Source organism: Corvus cornix, chromosome 17 (genome assembly GCF_000738735.6).
Source record: "Corvus cornix cornix isolate S_Up_H32 chromosome 17, ASM73873v5, whole genome shotgun sequence".
NCBI lineage: Eukaryota > Metazoa > Chordata > Aves > Passeriformes > Corvidae > Corvus > Corvus cornix.
Window position 1 is genome coordinate 6261151 of NC_046346.1, and position 13600 is coordinate 6274750.

General features: G+C 45.8%; 1 protein-coding gene across 7 annotated transcripts in view; it reads right to left on the bottom strand.

Moving 5' to 3' along the window:
• LOC104688252 (collagen alpha-1(XXVII) chain B) overlaps nt 1–13600 on the bottom strand; it is a 147099-nt gene that overhangs the window by 106920 nt on the left and 26579 nt on the right. For all 7 annotated transcript variants that reach the window (XM_010397658.4, XM_010397661.4, XM_039561575.1 and 4 more), the window contains 2 exons: nt 11947–12000; nt 4045–4098 (listed from right to left, as the gene is read on the bottom strand). In XM_010397658.4, coding sequence (XP_010395960.3) covers nt 4045–4098; nt 11947–12000 — 108 coding nt within the window. The remainder of the gene's footprint in view (nt 1–4044; nt 4099–11946; nt 12001–13600) is intronic.

A 13600-nucleotide genomic window follows, 5' to 3' on the forward strand; every position in this document is an offset into this window, starting at 1 on the left:
CTGTGTGCCACATCAGCACAGGACAGCTGGGAGAGTTAATTAATGGCTGTCAAGTGAAGTGATTACAGGGAAGGGGAGACCCAGAAAGGAGCAATACTGGTTATTAACTGGCATTTCTCATGAGCAGCACAGAGCTCTGGCTACAGCCAGCTGAGCTGCTTTTCCACACAGCCTCACTGTAAGTACATTCCACGTGTACTTCCCACCTTGCACAGAGTGTAAATCTCCCCTTCTCCTCCTCCTCCAGCATCCACCACAAGCTGCAACACTCAGGAATGAGACTGCTTGGCTCTGGACTGTAGGGAGCACTGCAGATTCAAGGCAGATGGATCTGCACAAATTCTGAATGAAGGCTGCTGGGTTTGCAAACAGTAAATGAAGTCATGCAGATAATCTTGCTTTGCATGCAGCTGTTATCAGGGCAATTCTCCCACTCCTTGAGGTTCAGAGCAGTCAGTGGGTGCTGCCACTGCTGGGAACAGATTAGAGAAGCCCTTGGGATCGCTGGGCATTCATTTCTACTCTGCAAAATTAATTCACTGCAGCAGGTAGACACCCACCACTTTCCCTAAATCTTCCCATGTGTTCCATGCAATGGCTTTGAGACATGGAAAAGAACACAAGCCTCTTGTGTTTTCCCCTGGGAAGCTCCAGATCACATTAGCAAAGTCTCTGCTTTGCCCTGGTTCTGTGCTCAGCACTGCTGAGACCATCACACAGGTGAAGAATTCAGCCACGAGCAGGGTCACATGTCCCTGAGATTAATCAGCAATGGGACCAGAGGGAACGGATGCCTGGATGTGAGGGCTGAAATTGTGGATTAATTGCTTGAGTCTTCTTATACAGAAATGGCAACAGGGGAATTAACCTAAATCTTGTCCATCACCAAGCCATAGAACCTTTGCAACAAGCTTCTCTCTTTCCCATCCTAATTTACTGAGAACACTTGTTCCTCTCGTAAAGGAAGAAATTGTTTTCTTCTGGTTTTTTTTTCCTACCTGGGAGAAGTTTAGAGCTGTGCAATTTAAACATCCCAGTTTTGCAATCCCACTAATGCTATTTTGAACATCAGTGAGCCAAACTGATGAGCTACCCTGGAGAAAAAACATTAACTAAACTGAAAATTCAATATTTTTCAAGCACATCCTGAGAGATACATCCAGTCATTAGCAAAAACACCCCTCCTGTCCTCCAGCAGCTCTCAGGTGACAGACCCAGTCATGACCCCAGCCCAGCCTGTGCCTACAGCTATTTCAAAGGTTATCTGCAATAATCGTTCTCTGCTAACCAGATGCAACAGCAGTTTTACAACTGCCAAGGACAACAAGCAGAATGCAGAAAGTGGCAAGAATCCTCCTTTAAGCAGTTTCACATCATGAATTGCTGAGCTAAGCACCACAGGCTAAATTCCCAGGTGGCACAAGCAGGTGTAATGCCACTGGAGTCAGTGAAACGATGCCCAAGCAGATCAGCAGGATTTTGGCTCAACATCTACAAACAGCTCTGTGCAAAAGATCAGCTTCCTAAGTCCAAGGAATTACAAGTGCTCAGCTCCAGTGGTGAGAATAAAGTGGGCTCTGCACAGGGTTGACTGTGAAATGCAGAAACACAACTAAAGCACTACAACCAGGCAGGAGACCCATAAATACATCCAGAGCCTGCAGTGCCACACCACAGCCCTTTAAAGGCTCTGGTCATTCAGTTGATAAAAATTATGCTCCTGGGTCCCTTCTTAAGTGACAATGACTTGGGAGTTAGTCACCGTTTCCAAGCTGTATCTAACTGGGAAACTTCAATTTCCTTTCTTAGATTGCTTGTTTCTTCCATGGGATTAACTGCTATCTAAGCAAGACCAAGCCCAGCAGCCACTTGTCGGCTCTCAGCAAGAGAAGTTCCACTTGGAGCTGCTCTGCCCTGTTGCCTAGGCTGAGCTCTCACAAGTCCATGATTTCTGCCACGTGCTGGGTCTATTAAGAAGATTCCCATCTCTGAAAGTGTCCAAGGCCAGGTTGGATGGAGCTCTGAGTGACCTGTTCTAGTGGAGGATGTCCCTGCCCATGGCAGGGCATTGGAATGAGATGAGCTTTAAAGTTCCAACCCAAAGCATTCTTTGATGATTTTATGATGAAGGCATCAAGTCCCAGGTGAAGGCCTACAGGCAGTTAAAACATAAGAATTAAAACACCACTTTTTGGGGCAAAGTCTGTCTTCTGGGACTGGTGTGACACCAGAGAATTGAAGGGAAGGAGTGTAGCCAAAACTCTGGCATCCGACACACACCTTCCAAAGGGCATTTCTGAGGCAGAGATGATGGAATCAGGGCTTACCAGGCTCTCCGTGCTAGAGGTGAACCTTCGCCGTGTCCTGGGCTGAGCTCCAGCTCTCACATCCCATTGCAAACCTAATATTTCTTTTGACCATGAACAGACCAATCCTGCAAATGGTGGCTAGACAGAATTAAAATATATCACAGAGCCGGATATATCATGGATGACACCGGATTTCTGCTGCAGACTTACAGCTCTCCATCCACTGAGAATTCCTGCTGCCAGACTGTGCATTGAGATGGAGGAAAAATGCTTACAGTAAGACTTAATTTCTATTAGGTGACCAACTGAATATAAATTTACAACCAAATGATGATTTCTGATAAGTCATTAGGCTAAAAGTGTTTTTTAAAAAACCCCCTGTAGCATAGAAACATAGTTTGCTCTACAGCTTGGACCAGGCTGGATTTGCTAGGCTGGAAGTTAGATAAAAGAAGTTTAATTTGACTTATAAAACTCAACAAGTGTGATCTGGAAGTCATTGATGGAGAATAAATGCAGAACACTAGGACGTAGAACTTTTACAGGCTCACTTTTCAGGCCGTACGTGGAATTTAAACCAGCTGCTGTTCACCAGCATGTCTCCAGTGCCTAATTTTTAATCATGCAGAGGCAGCATGCCAAGTTTCCAGAATCTTTTTCCCAGAGCATCAATAGTGCTCGTAACATCTCTGCCTACTGATGAGATCATGAAAAGACAGAACTATTGCTCGCACCTTCCTCTGGTTGGCTAAGACATCCTACAGCGTCCCTGGTACTGAAAATCTCTGTTAAGTATTGCCTCTCCAAACTCCATTGTTCTTTAGTCCAACACAGATGTTATAAAATATAAACCTATTCCTTTGTAAACAATCATACCAAAGCAATCCAAACCAATTTTCCAGGAACTCCACAGTCTTTAGGTAACACAAGTCTTATACATGGAACGAGCTGGGAATTAAAACACCTTTTGGAAGGGTTTTGCTGCACACTGGATTAGGACCCCTCCAGAGCCATATTTGTGCTCAATCCCAGGCAAAGGGAGAGGGTCCAGCTGCCGGGGGTGATTCCCACCTCGCTGTGATCCAGCTGCCAGCTGGAGGGAATGTGTGTACAGGAGAAAAGGACAGAACACAGGGCCCCTGGCACTGCAGGAGGTCTGTGAGCCCTCATGGGAGAGGTAAGGGTATCTAGAAGGAAGCCATGAGATTAGTTTTGGAGGACTGATGGAGTTCAGAGTTCCCAGAAACTCTGGAGAGGGAAAGCAAGAAGAAGGAGTTTCAGGAGGAAGAAAGCAGAGGAAGACACTGGGTGCTGCCAGTCACCCCTTCCACTGTCCAGACTCAAAGGTGGAGGAACAGGCTGCAAAATTCAGAGGAGAGAAATAAGAAAGCAAAGAAAATCAGAGCTGGTGAAGCTCTGGAGTGGGAGGATTCCACTGCCCTTGTCTAACGCAGCAGTTTGCGCCCTGGCACAGGCATAGCTTAAGCAGTATCCTAATTAGGCAGTCTTTGAAATTCAGGAGAACCAAGGATGGAGGCACAGAGCAGGGTCTCTCTGGGCACAGGAAAAGGCCTTGGCTGTGATGCTGGAGAGCCCCTGTGAGAGCAGACTGGAGGGAGAAATGGCTTCAGCGACTGTCTTTTTGTACACAGCAGGGTTAAAAAAAAGCTGTCCTTCCCCCAGGATGTCCTGTGGGGTGGGAAGCTGAAAGCTCCTCGCACCAGTTCATACTTACTTTCAGTCCTGGGGGACCAGGTGAGCCAGGGTTTCCATGGGGACCCGGAGGACCCTAAAATACACAACAAACACAAAACAGAGTCAAAAGGAGACAGTGGGAATCTACATTAATCCTGGAGCAGCCGAAAGCCGCTGGCTGTGCTGTGCCAGACTTAACCCACAGCCCCAGATCCAGTGCCCTGGCAGGGGGATGGTGGCACTGGACCCTCCCTGGCACCCACAGAGGGGGAAACTCAGTTGTGGGTTCCCACTGGCCTCTACAGAAGGGGATGTGTGTCTGTCACCACAAGACATGTCATGACACTGAGATAATTTGGGTAAACCAAACATTCCACAGGTCAGGGGAGTCCAAGCTCTGGGAGGAGCCCCAGCAGAAGGGGATGGAAGCAGGCGGAGGGGAGCAGAAGTGTGCGGGGGTGTTAACAGTATTTTTTTTTTTGGTGAGAATTGAAGAGAGCAGAAGTAATCACTACAGGAAAACTGTTCAGCTCTTTGGGGTGAACTCATTTTCCCTACAAGCCAACCAGACTTTTGCCTTTAGAGGTTGGAAAGAAAATGGATAATCAGACAAGAAAACAGTGGGAATAGCAGTAAGTCCATGTAAACCCTTTAAATCCGTATTTTACATAGCTAAATCTATATTTTTCCTTAGTTCTCACAAGCCAGTGACACTGCCAGAGTATCCACCTCAGATCACATATACCAGTATCTCCTTTTACATCGTATTTTAAAAGTACCCTGCGTATTTTCCGAAGACTATTTAAGGAGTTATCTGGAATAAGCAGCTAAGAATAGTTTATGCCTGGATTGTACACAGCACAGAAGATCTGCTAACCTTTCAGGCAGAAGTAATAACAATTCTAAGTCCTCTTGAACACGTTCCTGGGAGATGAAACAACCTGAAGGTTCAACTCCAAGAATTCTGCCAAGAACGTGTGAGAGTTCTACAGCACCATGAGGAGCCCTTTATGTACCCTCAAGTTCGGGGAGTACCAGCAAAGGGATAAAACACACTCGGGCACTTTCTCAGCAAGCTGTAGAATTTCTAATGAGCATTTTAGGGCCAAAATCTTCAGGGTCTGATTTCCAAGGAAAATCACTGCAGTTAAACATGCCACTGCTAGCCAAGTTCAGTGCCCTTGCTCTCTTCTGAGAGTATCAGTGCACTGATCTCTATTCAGTTTTATTTTTACTGCATTTTAATAGAAAATAATGCCTTTTAAAATTGCATCTTGTGGTACAGACAGTTCCTGAATGCTCAGTGCTATTTCACAATATGCTGCTCTGCTGAAAGAGGGGGTTTAATTAAAAGATTGAGACTGAACTTTTCAAATGGCAATTTTTACCCAAGTTAACATCCCATTCTTAAATTCCTCCTAGATTTTCAGCCTGAACCCAAATACATTTATTGCTCCATTCTTAATTTGCTTCCACATTTTCACCTGAAATTCTCCTGTTTAGCCTGGCTGTGAATTTCCAGTGAAACTGAAACAGCTTTAATTAAATTAAGGTGCTTGAGTATCAACTTCTCATTTGAAAACCAATACAGTTGCTGTAGCTAGAGTACCTGGACACTGAGGAGTCTTAAATAAATTAATCTTCCCAGCAAACTGTGGAATCACTTGCCCACCTTACTGGGTGGGACACTGAAACAGAGACTGAATGTGCTGCTTAAGGTAATTCAACAAGACTGTAGTGCCAAAAATGCTTCAATCCAAGTCTTTCAAGTCTCAAATATGTAGGAAAATTATTAATAAGTGACAAAAATCAGAACAGCAAAGTCTCTATAAAAGATGAGTCCCTAAAAAGCTTTTACATGGAAGCAATAATCAGGGTAGCTCTGAACAGGGTTAATAAATCCAGCCTACTGCTGGATTTGAGGAGGGAATTCAGCTGTAACTCAACTTTGGAGTGAGGCAGCTTGGCCCAAAGCCCACATCAGTGCAGTCATTTGAAGTTTGTGCTCCACCGTAGCCCAGGGCAGGCTTACTACAGTGTCAGGCTGGAGGGAGCAGCTTGGTGTGGTGTGACTCCCAGATGAAAGTGATGCTTTCCAAGAGGAAACCTGGAACGTGGGAAGCTCAGCTGCCAATCCAGAACTCCTGGATAAGAGGCTAATCACACCCCCAGCAAAATCTGTGGTGCAGGTTCTTCCAGAGTAAACCAAAGCACAGCAACAAAATCCCAAAACATCTTAACCAGAAGGAGGGGAGAAGGGATGAAGAATCCAGTCACAGTTTCTAGTGATTAAAAGTGTGATTATGAAAACAGAGACTCCTGAGATAAAATAGAGCCTTCACCACCGAGTTCAATGAGTCTGACAGAGTATATCCAGTATAATCCAGGCAAAGGAAGGTCAGAGACTCATCCTGTCCCTAAAGACCAATGTGGTCTTATCCTAGTGGAAGTGGCCACATCCTGGTGATGAAGTGACAGTGGGAAGTCCAGTCTGGCATGAAGGAAACTGCTGTGACCAGTTCTGGGGCTTGTGTTAGGCATCTGAAACTGCTCTGGGAATTGTGGAGAGAAAAGGGTGTTGTCTGCCAGCAGTACTAAAAATTGTAAAAAATAATTGATCTTGATGTGTTCCAACATGGTGAGTCCCAAATCTGTGATGCTACCCACATTCTTGGCAGAGGGGGAAGATGCTGAGTGGTACAGTTAGATGAGCTGAGAAACAAAAGGCTCAGGACAGTAGCTGCCTCAGGAGCTGTCAGCAACAGTTAATTGCTATATTTTATTAATTCAATCCTGAATTAATTCGATTTATCACTCCCACCTAGAAATTTGGATTCTCCTAAATATATTTATCATCAATACATCGGTTTTGCTCCTCTACACACAGGGTAGGACAATGCTGAGACCACTGAATGAAAAAATCCCACTGCATGTGTCACTATATGCTTGGGTGCTCATTTTCCCACCCACTTTGGCTTCCTATGTCTGCTGAAACAATCCAATCTAGCAGCAGGCAAACTTGCATCTGAAACCTTCCAAGCCTTGTACCAGAAACTCAGTGGAAAATTTTACCGTGGGACAGCAGCAGCCTGAGGCTACTCCATGGCACAGAGACCAGAACAATCCCTGAATGTGCTCTCCAAGCAAGGAGGGGTTGCCCGTCTCCCTGGAATGTCTTCTACGTGAATGATGCTACTTGAGAAGGACACTGAGCCGCTCAGTTCAGCTTGGGGATGCCTGGAGATGGGACCCTGCTCACAGAAGTGCTTTTATGGCTAATGGTTCACAGCCCACAAAAATTAACAGAAGTGTAACTGTGCATAGCTCCCCCCAACCCTCCAGCATTCACAAGGAGGGGAAAAAAAAAAATCCTCCCAACTCCTGCTAAATGCTAGAGAGCTTCAGTCAGAGGAATGACTGCTCATTTGAAACTCATTATGTCTTGGGGTTTCACTGTGGAAAGCAACTTTTTTTGCTTCTGACCTACAGATCCCACAGTGACCCCTGGCTTACTGAAAAAGAGATAAATATTAGAAGTGAAGCCAAGCAAACTGTTTCTTTAAACACTTTTCAGAAATTGGAAAGTCTTCCTAATGGAATGAGGATACTGGGGAATCTCCACAACTGACTGAGTTGCTTGTTTCAGGGAGGAAGCCCTGCATTTCAAAGGAAAGGGAGATTTTTTCCAACCACAGACCAAATGTAACAGGGACGTGTTACACTGGGACCTCACAGTCTTTCAAGCTGCTGTGGTTCACAGGAGGATGGCAAGTGCATCCTGAAGCATCAGGGAGTGCATATGTATTCCCTTCACCCATCCATTTTGACTTCTCCCATGTTGTCTCAGAGTTTAAACAAACCAAGAGCAATTACAGCATGTCAGGCTTTTTATTGCTGATTCTGCCTCTGGCCTGTTGTGTGGACAGGGATAAAACACTTCTTGTACCTGTGTTTCCTCACTTGTTGGAGAAGGAGTGACTTCCAGTGGGACCTGGCTTCCTGAGTTAAGTGTTTTGGAAAGTTTGGCTGTTGCTCTTTCCTTGCTATCCTGGGGGCTCAGCAAACAACCAAAGCCAGGTTGGACAGGGCTTGGAGCAACCTGGTCTAGTGGAAGGTTCCCTGCCCATGGTGTTAGGTTGGAACAAGATGATCTTTAAGGTCCCTTTCAACCCAAACCATTCCATGAACTGGACTCCTGTCTGGCATGTATCTGAGACTTGCTGTTTCCTTCACGTAGAGGTAAAACTGGGATTTCCACAGCCTCATCTGGAAGGCAGAGTTTAAGTGTCAACTCCTCACAGCACTTTTCTGCAGTCCTGATCAAACTGTGGGCACTTTGCTGGTCAAACTACACCAGTGAGGGCTGGAATGAGTCACCATTTGTGGTGAAGGCAGACGTGCTGTCCAAACCCCTCATGCAGACAGCACTGGGTGAAGCTCACAGAGCCCGGGGTGAAGCAGGAACAAGCTACAATGGTGAAGGAGTTATTGCTCCAGTGGGAGCTCTTTGTTGACAGCTCCTTGTAGAGCTTGTTGGCACATGCCTAAGAGCAAATCCCAGCCTCAGCCTCTGCCTCCCTGGGAAACCCTAATGTTTGAAGAAATGCAAAAGTCAGAAATAAAAGCTCAACACACATGGCTTGCACAGAACAGGGGGTGTCACCCAGTGGCACCACTCACACTCACCACCATGGAAAAGCTGTCCCACAACCTGCCTGGCATTCCACATCATATAAAGCTGAGGAAATCCTTTATTGCTAACACTGTCATTCCCTTAGACCTTACACAGACACTTGATAAGGCACACAGCATATTTATCCAAGAACAAGCAGTGTGGACAGACCTCTTATTATGCCTCAAATTCGTTAGTGCAGACGTGAAAGGTGAAAACCATCCTAGCTGGATATAGACAGAGAGAAACCCTTCCTGGAGAGCACACGTGGCAGTACAGCAATATCTCTGCAGATTGGAGAGCTCCTGAGATAATGTTATTAGCCATTACTATTGCATTTTTTAACTTCTTTGCCTTGGAGTCCCTCAGGAAATAATGAGAAGAAGAAACACTCAATTTTCACTTGTTATGAAAATGAAAATTTGCATTCATAGCTGCAGAGAGCAGAGCACAGGAATAGCCTGAATCTCTCTCAGTGGGTCCCTGCTGCTGAGTGACAGGGTGTACAACTAACTCCATGCTCCTGAAATGGGAATTGGCTTTTAACAATGGAGAAATTGTCATTTTCAACAAGACTACGACTATCCACTCTGCTACCCTGCCTTGGATTGCTCTTGAATGCTGAGATATGTCCTGATCAGAATCTCTTCCATGCTGTTACAGAGGCTGGGATGTGCCTTGGCAAAGCAGGTGGCACTGCCTACATGGAAGAGCCACCCACAGACTGCACAGGCAAGTCTGGTGATACTCATCTGCTGAAAACCAGGAGACAGATCCATGGGATCAGCCAGATTTTCTTACAGACTCTCACCCACCACAGTCTCACCCTCAAGGCAAAGGCTAATCAGAGATTTCATTTTACCCTGACCAACATGGGGGGAAAAAAGGGAGGAGACAATATGGAGTGGAAATTCTGCACTACACATCAGCATGGGGCAACTTCACAGCTACAGAAAGTCACAAGTCAAATGCTGCTACTGGATTTTCAAATGCACTGTTGTACTACCTGTTGTAAGTAACTACCTGTTGTAGGTAACTGTACAAACATTAGTAACGTAGAAATTATGCAAGTTACAGCAAGGGCAATTAAATCTCATGCATTAGGCCATAAACTGCTTTGGTGACAAAAAGATCCTTCCTTTCCTCTGCATCCAGCACTGAAAAGTTGCCTGCGATGTTCACCTCTCCTCTGGAGCTCCAAACTTGGCCTGGAGCTTGATGGGACACCTCATGGCTTATCCATGGGCTGGTGCAAGAACTCTGCTGCTGCTTTTTTGGAGGAGAGGTAGAACATGACCCCTGCAATGTTGCACATTTGTTTTTAAGTTGTTCAAGCACAACAAAAGCAAAAGATGCAAGAATTCCCCTAAGCCTGTCTTAGTTCCTGGCAGCTCCACTTTCCAATGAAATCCCTAAACCCCAAAGAGACACATAAAAAAATTGCTAGGAGAAACACATCCCAAAGTCAAAACAATTTAGGCACAGAGCAGTCCTGTCTCCAGTGCTCCAGGCTAGACATTCACAGAGTGACCCTTCTGCCCCTTCCCAAAATTAGCACAGCCTGTTTGCAGATGTCTGAGCCAAGCCAGGCTCAGCTGTGCTGAGCACTTCCTAACTGGGAACTCTTTCCTGGACCAATTCTCAGCACCTCTGGCAGGGACTGAGCTCAGAAACCCTCTGTTGCTTATTGTCTTTCAGATGATCATCTTAAATATAGGATGGAGCATGCCACAGCTGGGGAGTAACAGACAATTATGACACAGCTTCCATGATGCTGTTTCTTTCAAAAAAACCTCAAGTGGAATTGGGATGTAGAGCTGAAATTTGGTCACTCATACAGCAGGCAGGGAATGCAGCTGGGGACTCCAGACCTGGAGTTTAGTTTGCAAACCACAGGATTGCCAGCAGTAACACCAAACACCCCTCATAAGCAATGAGCTGGGATAAGAACCAGCTTTAATGGGGATGCCAAGAAATGCAAACTCTGGGCAATCTACTGATGTGGGAACTGCTTGGGCACTTCTGACAGAAGATATCAGGGCTGATGCTTCACTAAAAAACTTCTCTAACGTGGAACAGATTGTCCCATCTATAAACACGAGCCTGGTGCTGCCTAATCCTGCTCACTTACAGCCCAAATCAACTTTCAAGGCTGTTCACACAGGCCCAGGCTCCAGGGGTCCTGCAGACCTGCATTTCACCATTGGAGAAAGGAGATGAGTTTATTTTTGCTGGCTACTGCAAGATCTCACAGGATTCTAACAAGTGTCCCAGGGGAATGCCGAGCCTCCCAGCTCTCAGCCTCTAGCTTGTTCTTTAAAGACATTACACGGGGTTGAGTTTTAGCCAAGTATGTGTGAGGAAATCTCCCTTTGCTGCCAGGCCAGGATGCTGCCTGGATCATGGATCCAGATATCCCCTTTTTCCAGCCTCAGACACTCACACCTTTGGATTCCCAACCCACACCAGTCCAGTGCTCAGGAAAGGGGCTCCATGGCTGTACCCTGTGGGACAACAGTGTGCTTCCAGGAAAGCTGCACCGTACTAGCAGGAGAACAGTGCCAGCACTTCACCGTATCCAGGTCAGGCACTCTGCCCAGCCCTGGGAGAGTTAGGCCAGCGCGGAAGGCTTTCCTTGCAGCTAGCTGCAGCACTCAGCTCCAGATGTTTCCTCAGCATAGCACTCCATGTTCAAAGATCTGCATCAGAATTTCATTCGGGAAGGAAGAAATTCTGCAAGAGCCATTGCGAATTCCTGAACAGATAAGCCATTCTGCTTTAGAGATTGAAAAGGAGTCAGAGAGTGGGTCTCAGTCTGGGGAACAAAATACCTCATATCTCTGTGTGTTTGAGTCCTTGGTCCTGGACCATGGTCCCACTAATGAAGCACCTTGAACGAAACAATTTGTGAAGCTGGGGAGAGTGAAGGGGAGTACAAAAAGCAGCCAAAGCTAATATTCAGCACTGGGTTTGCAAGAAGGAACAGATACTAGAAACAAAATGAGACAGACAGACCTCATTCTTCTGACAGCCATTTGGAAACATCTGTCCCCAGCCTTTGCTGATGCCAAACCTTAGCTTAAGGAAGCTGCAAATCACCAGTGTGGCCTCCTGAAAACCTCCAACAAGGAATGAGAGAGAAGGAGACCAGATCTCAACAGAGAGGGGCCTGAAGCAATCATTACTCAGCCACAGGAACTACAACAGCCCTTGGAACAACAGGACAGGCAGATTAAAATACAAATGGTTGGAAGTTTTTAAAGCACTTACTCGAGAACCTCTCTTGCCAGGGGGTCCTGGTAAGCCCGGCAGACCTGGTGGGCCCTAGAAGAACAAAAATAGGTATTAGTGATGGTTCTGTAACAGTATGGTGCTCCTGACAGTGCTTCACAGAGACCCATAACACAATCAGTTGGAGAAGACCTGGGGAGAAGGGTCAATTACAGCATCACAGCCAAAATTTCCCTTCAGTTTGTGCTATTACTATAAAGGGATAAAAAGCCACGTACAAAAACATCTGCAGGAGCACATATTTCCATAGAGACAGAGCATCCCCATCTTTCTGCTGCAGCCTGCATTCCCAGGATCACAGCTGTGTCTCATGCTTCCCCTCTCCTGGACCTGTGCTGTATCACAGGGGTAACACAACTGTCTCCCAGCTTTGGATTTTCCTGCTATGTGTTAGCACCTTGGCAAGGGAAGCACATTGTGTGTTCTAATCTGTATCAGCTGGACACGTGCAGCTCTTGGTATTGTAGGTTCTTATATGAGTTACAACATAATCATAACCCCAGCACTTCATATTTTAGAGCAGCAGGATATAAAACATAATAAAATTGGTGTCAACGTTGGAAATTCTTAAATACGGTTCTATAGCAAAGGGAAGGTCGAGTTATACGCATCAGAGTAGTGGGGGCTCTTGGAAGAGGGTAGGAACAAAGTGGAGATATCAGGAGCCCAGCTGTGCACTGATCTGAAACAGGTTAGGAAAAAATACTTAACCAATGAGGTTTGAACTCCTTTGAATTTATTCATCTATTTATTCTTTTTTTTCAATGGGCTGGAGAATTCAGATTTCTAGAGGGCCATCTGCAACTCCTAGTAACTCCTCAGAACTTCTTTTCCCCCAAGCCAAACACGTCTGACAAGAATAACTGCTAATTAAAGCGTCTCCCAGAGGATTTATATTCTGGTAACTTGCTACAAAAGACAGGTTTCCATTGCATTCAGCAGGGAGAGACATCCAGAGCAGCTGACTGAAGGATGTTTGGAAGGCAGCCTGAGCTCTCTGACTACGTGGCAGGTGGGAGAGCAGGTCCCAGGAACAACATTCCACAGGGATGAGGGTGCAGTGCATAGAGCAGGTGCAGGATGAGCCCCATGGCCACATTCTGGCCTTTTTCCCTTCCCACTGGCTCATCCCTGTGGGATCTCCTCCCTGAGCAAAGCCCACTGCCAGGCTGGCCCTGCTGCTCAGAGCTGCTCAGGTTGGTACTACCCCTGAGCAGGAGCAAAAAAGCTCATGATCTCTAGAGTGCAGTTCCCAGGAGTCATCAAGGGCATGATTCAGTAAGAAAAAAAAATTGACCCAGGAGATCCCTACCCTGAATCTCATGTCCAGGAAAAGATTTTGGAAAGAGAAAACTTGCCTGAACCATACAGGTAACCGATGGATAAATACTCCAGTGATATTACCAACCTTCCCACATGTAAACAGCACATTAAGCTTGTACAAACGTGATCTATTTTAAGAGCTAAACTCAGCACAGTAAAAAAAAAAATCAGGGAAGGCATAATCAAAGCCCAATGTCCCCTGTGCTATCAATTTATCAGCACAACAAATAAATCATAACTTTTTATCCCTGTAGATAGTTCTAGCGGTAGTAAAGATAACAAGAAAAGGCTTGTTTTAAAAGAGCCTACA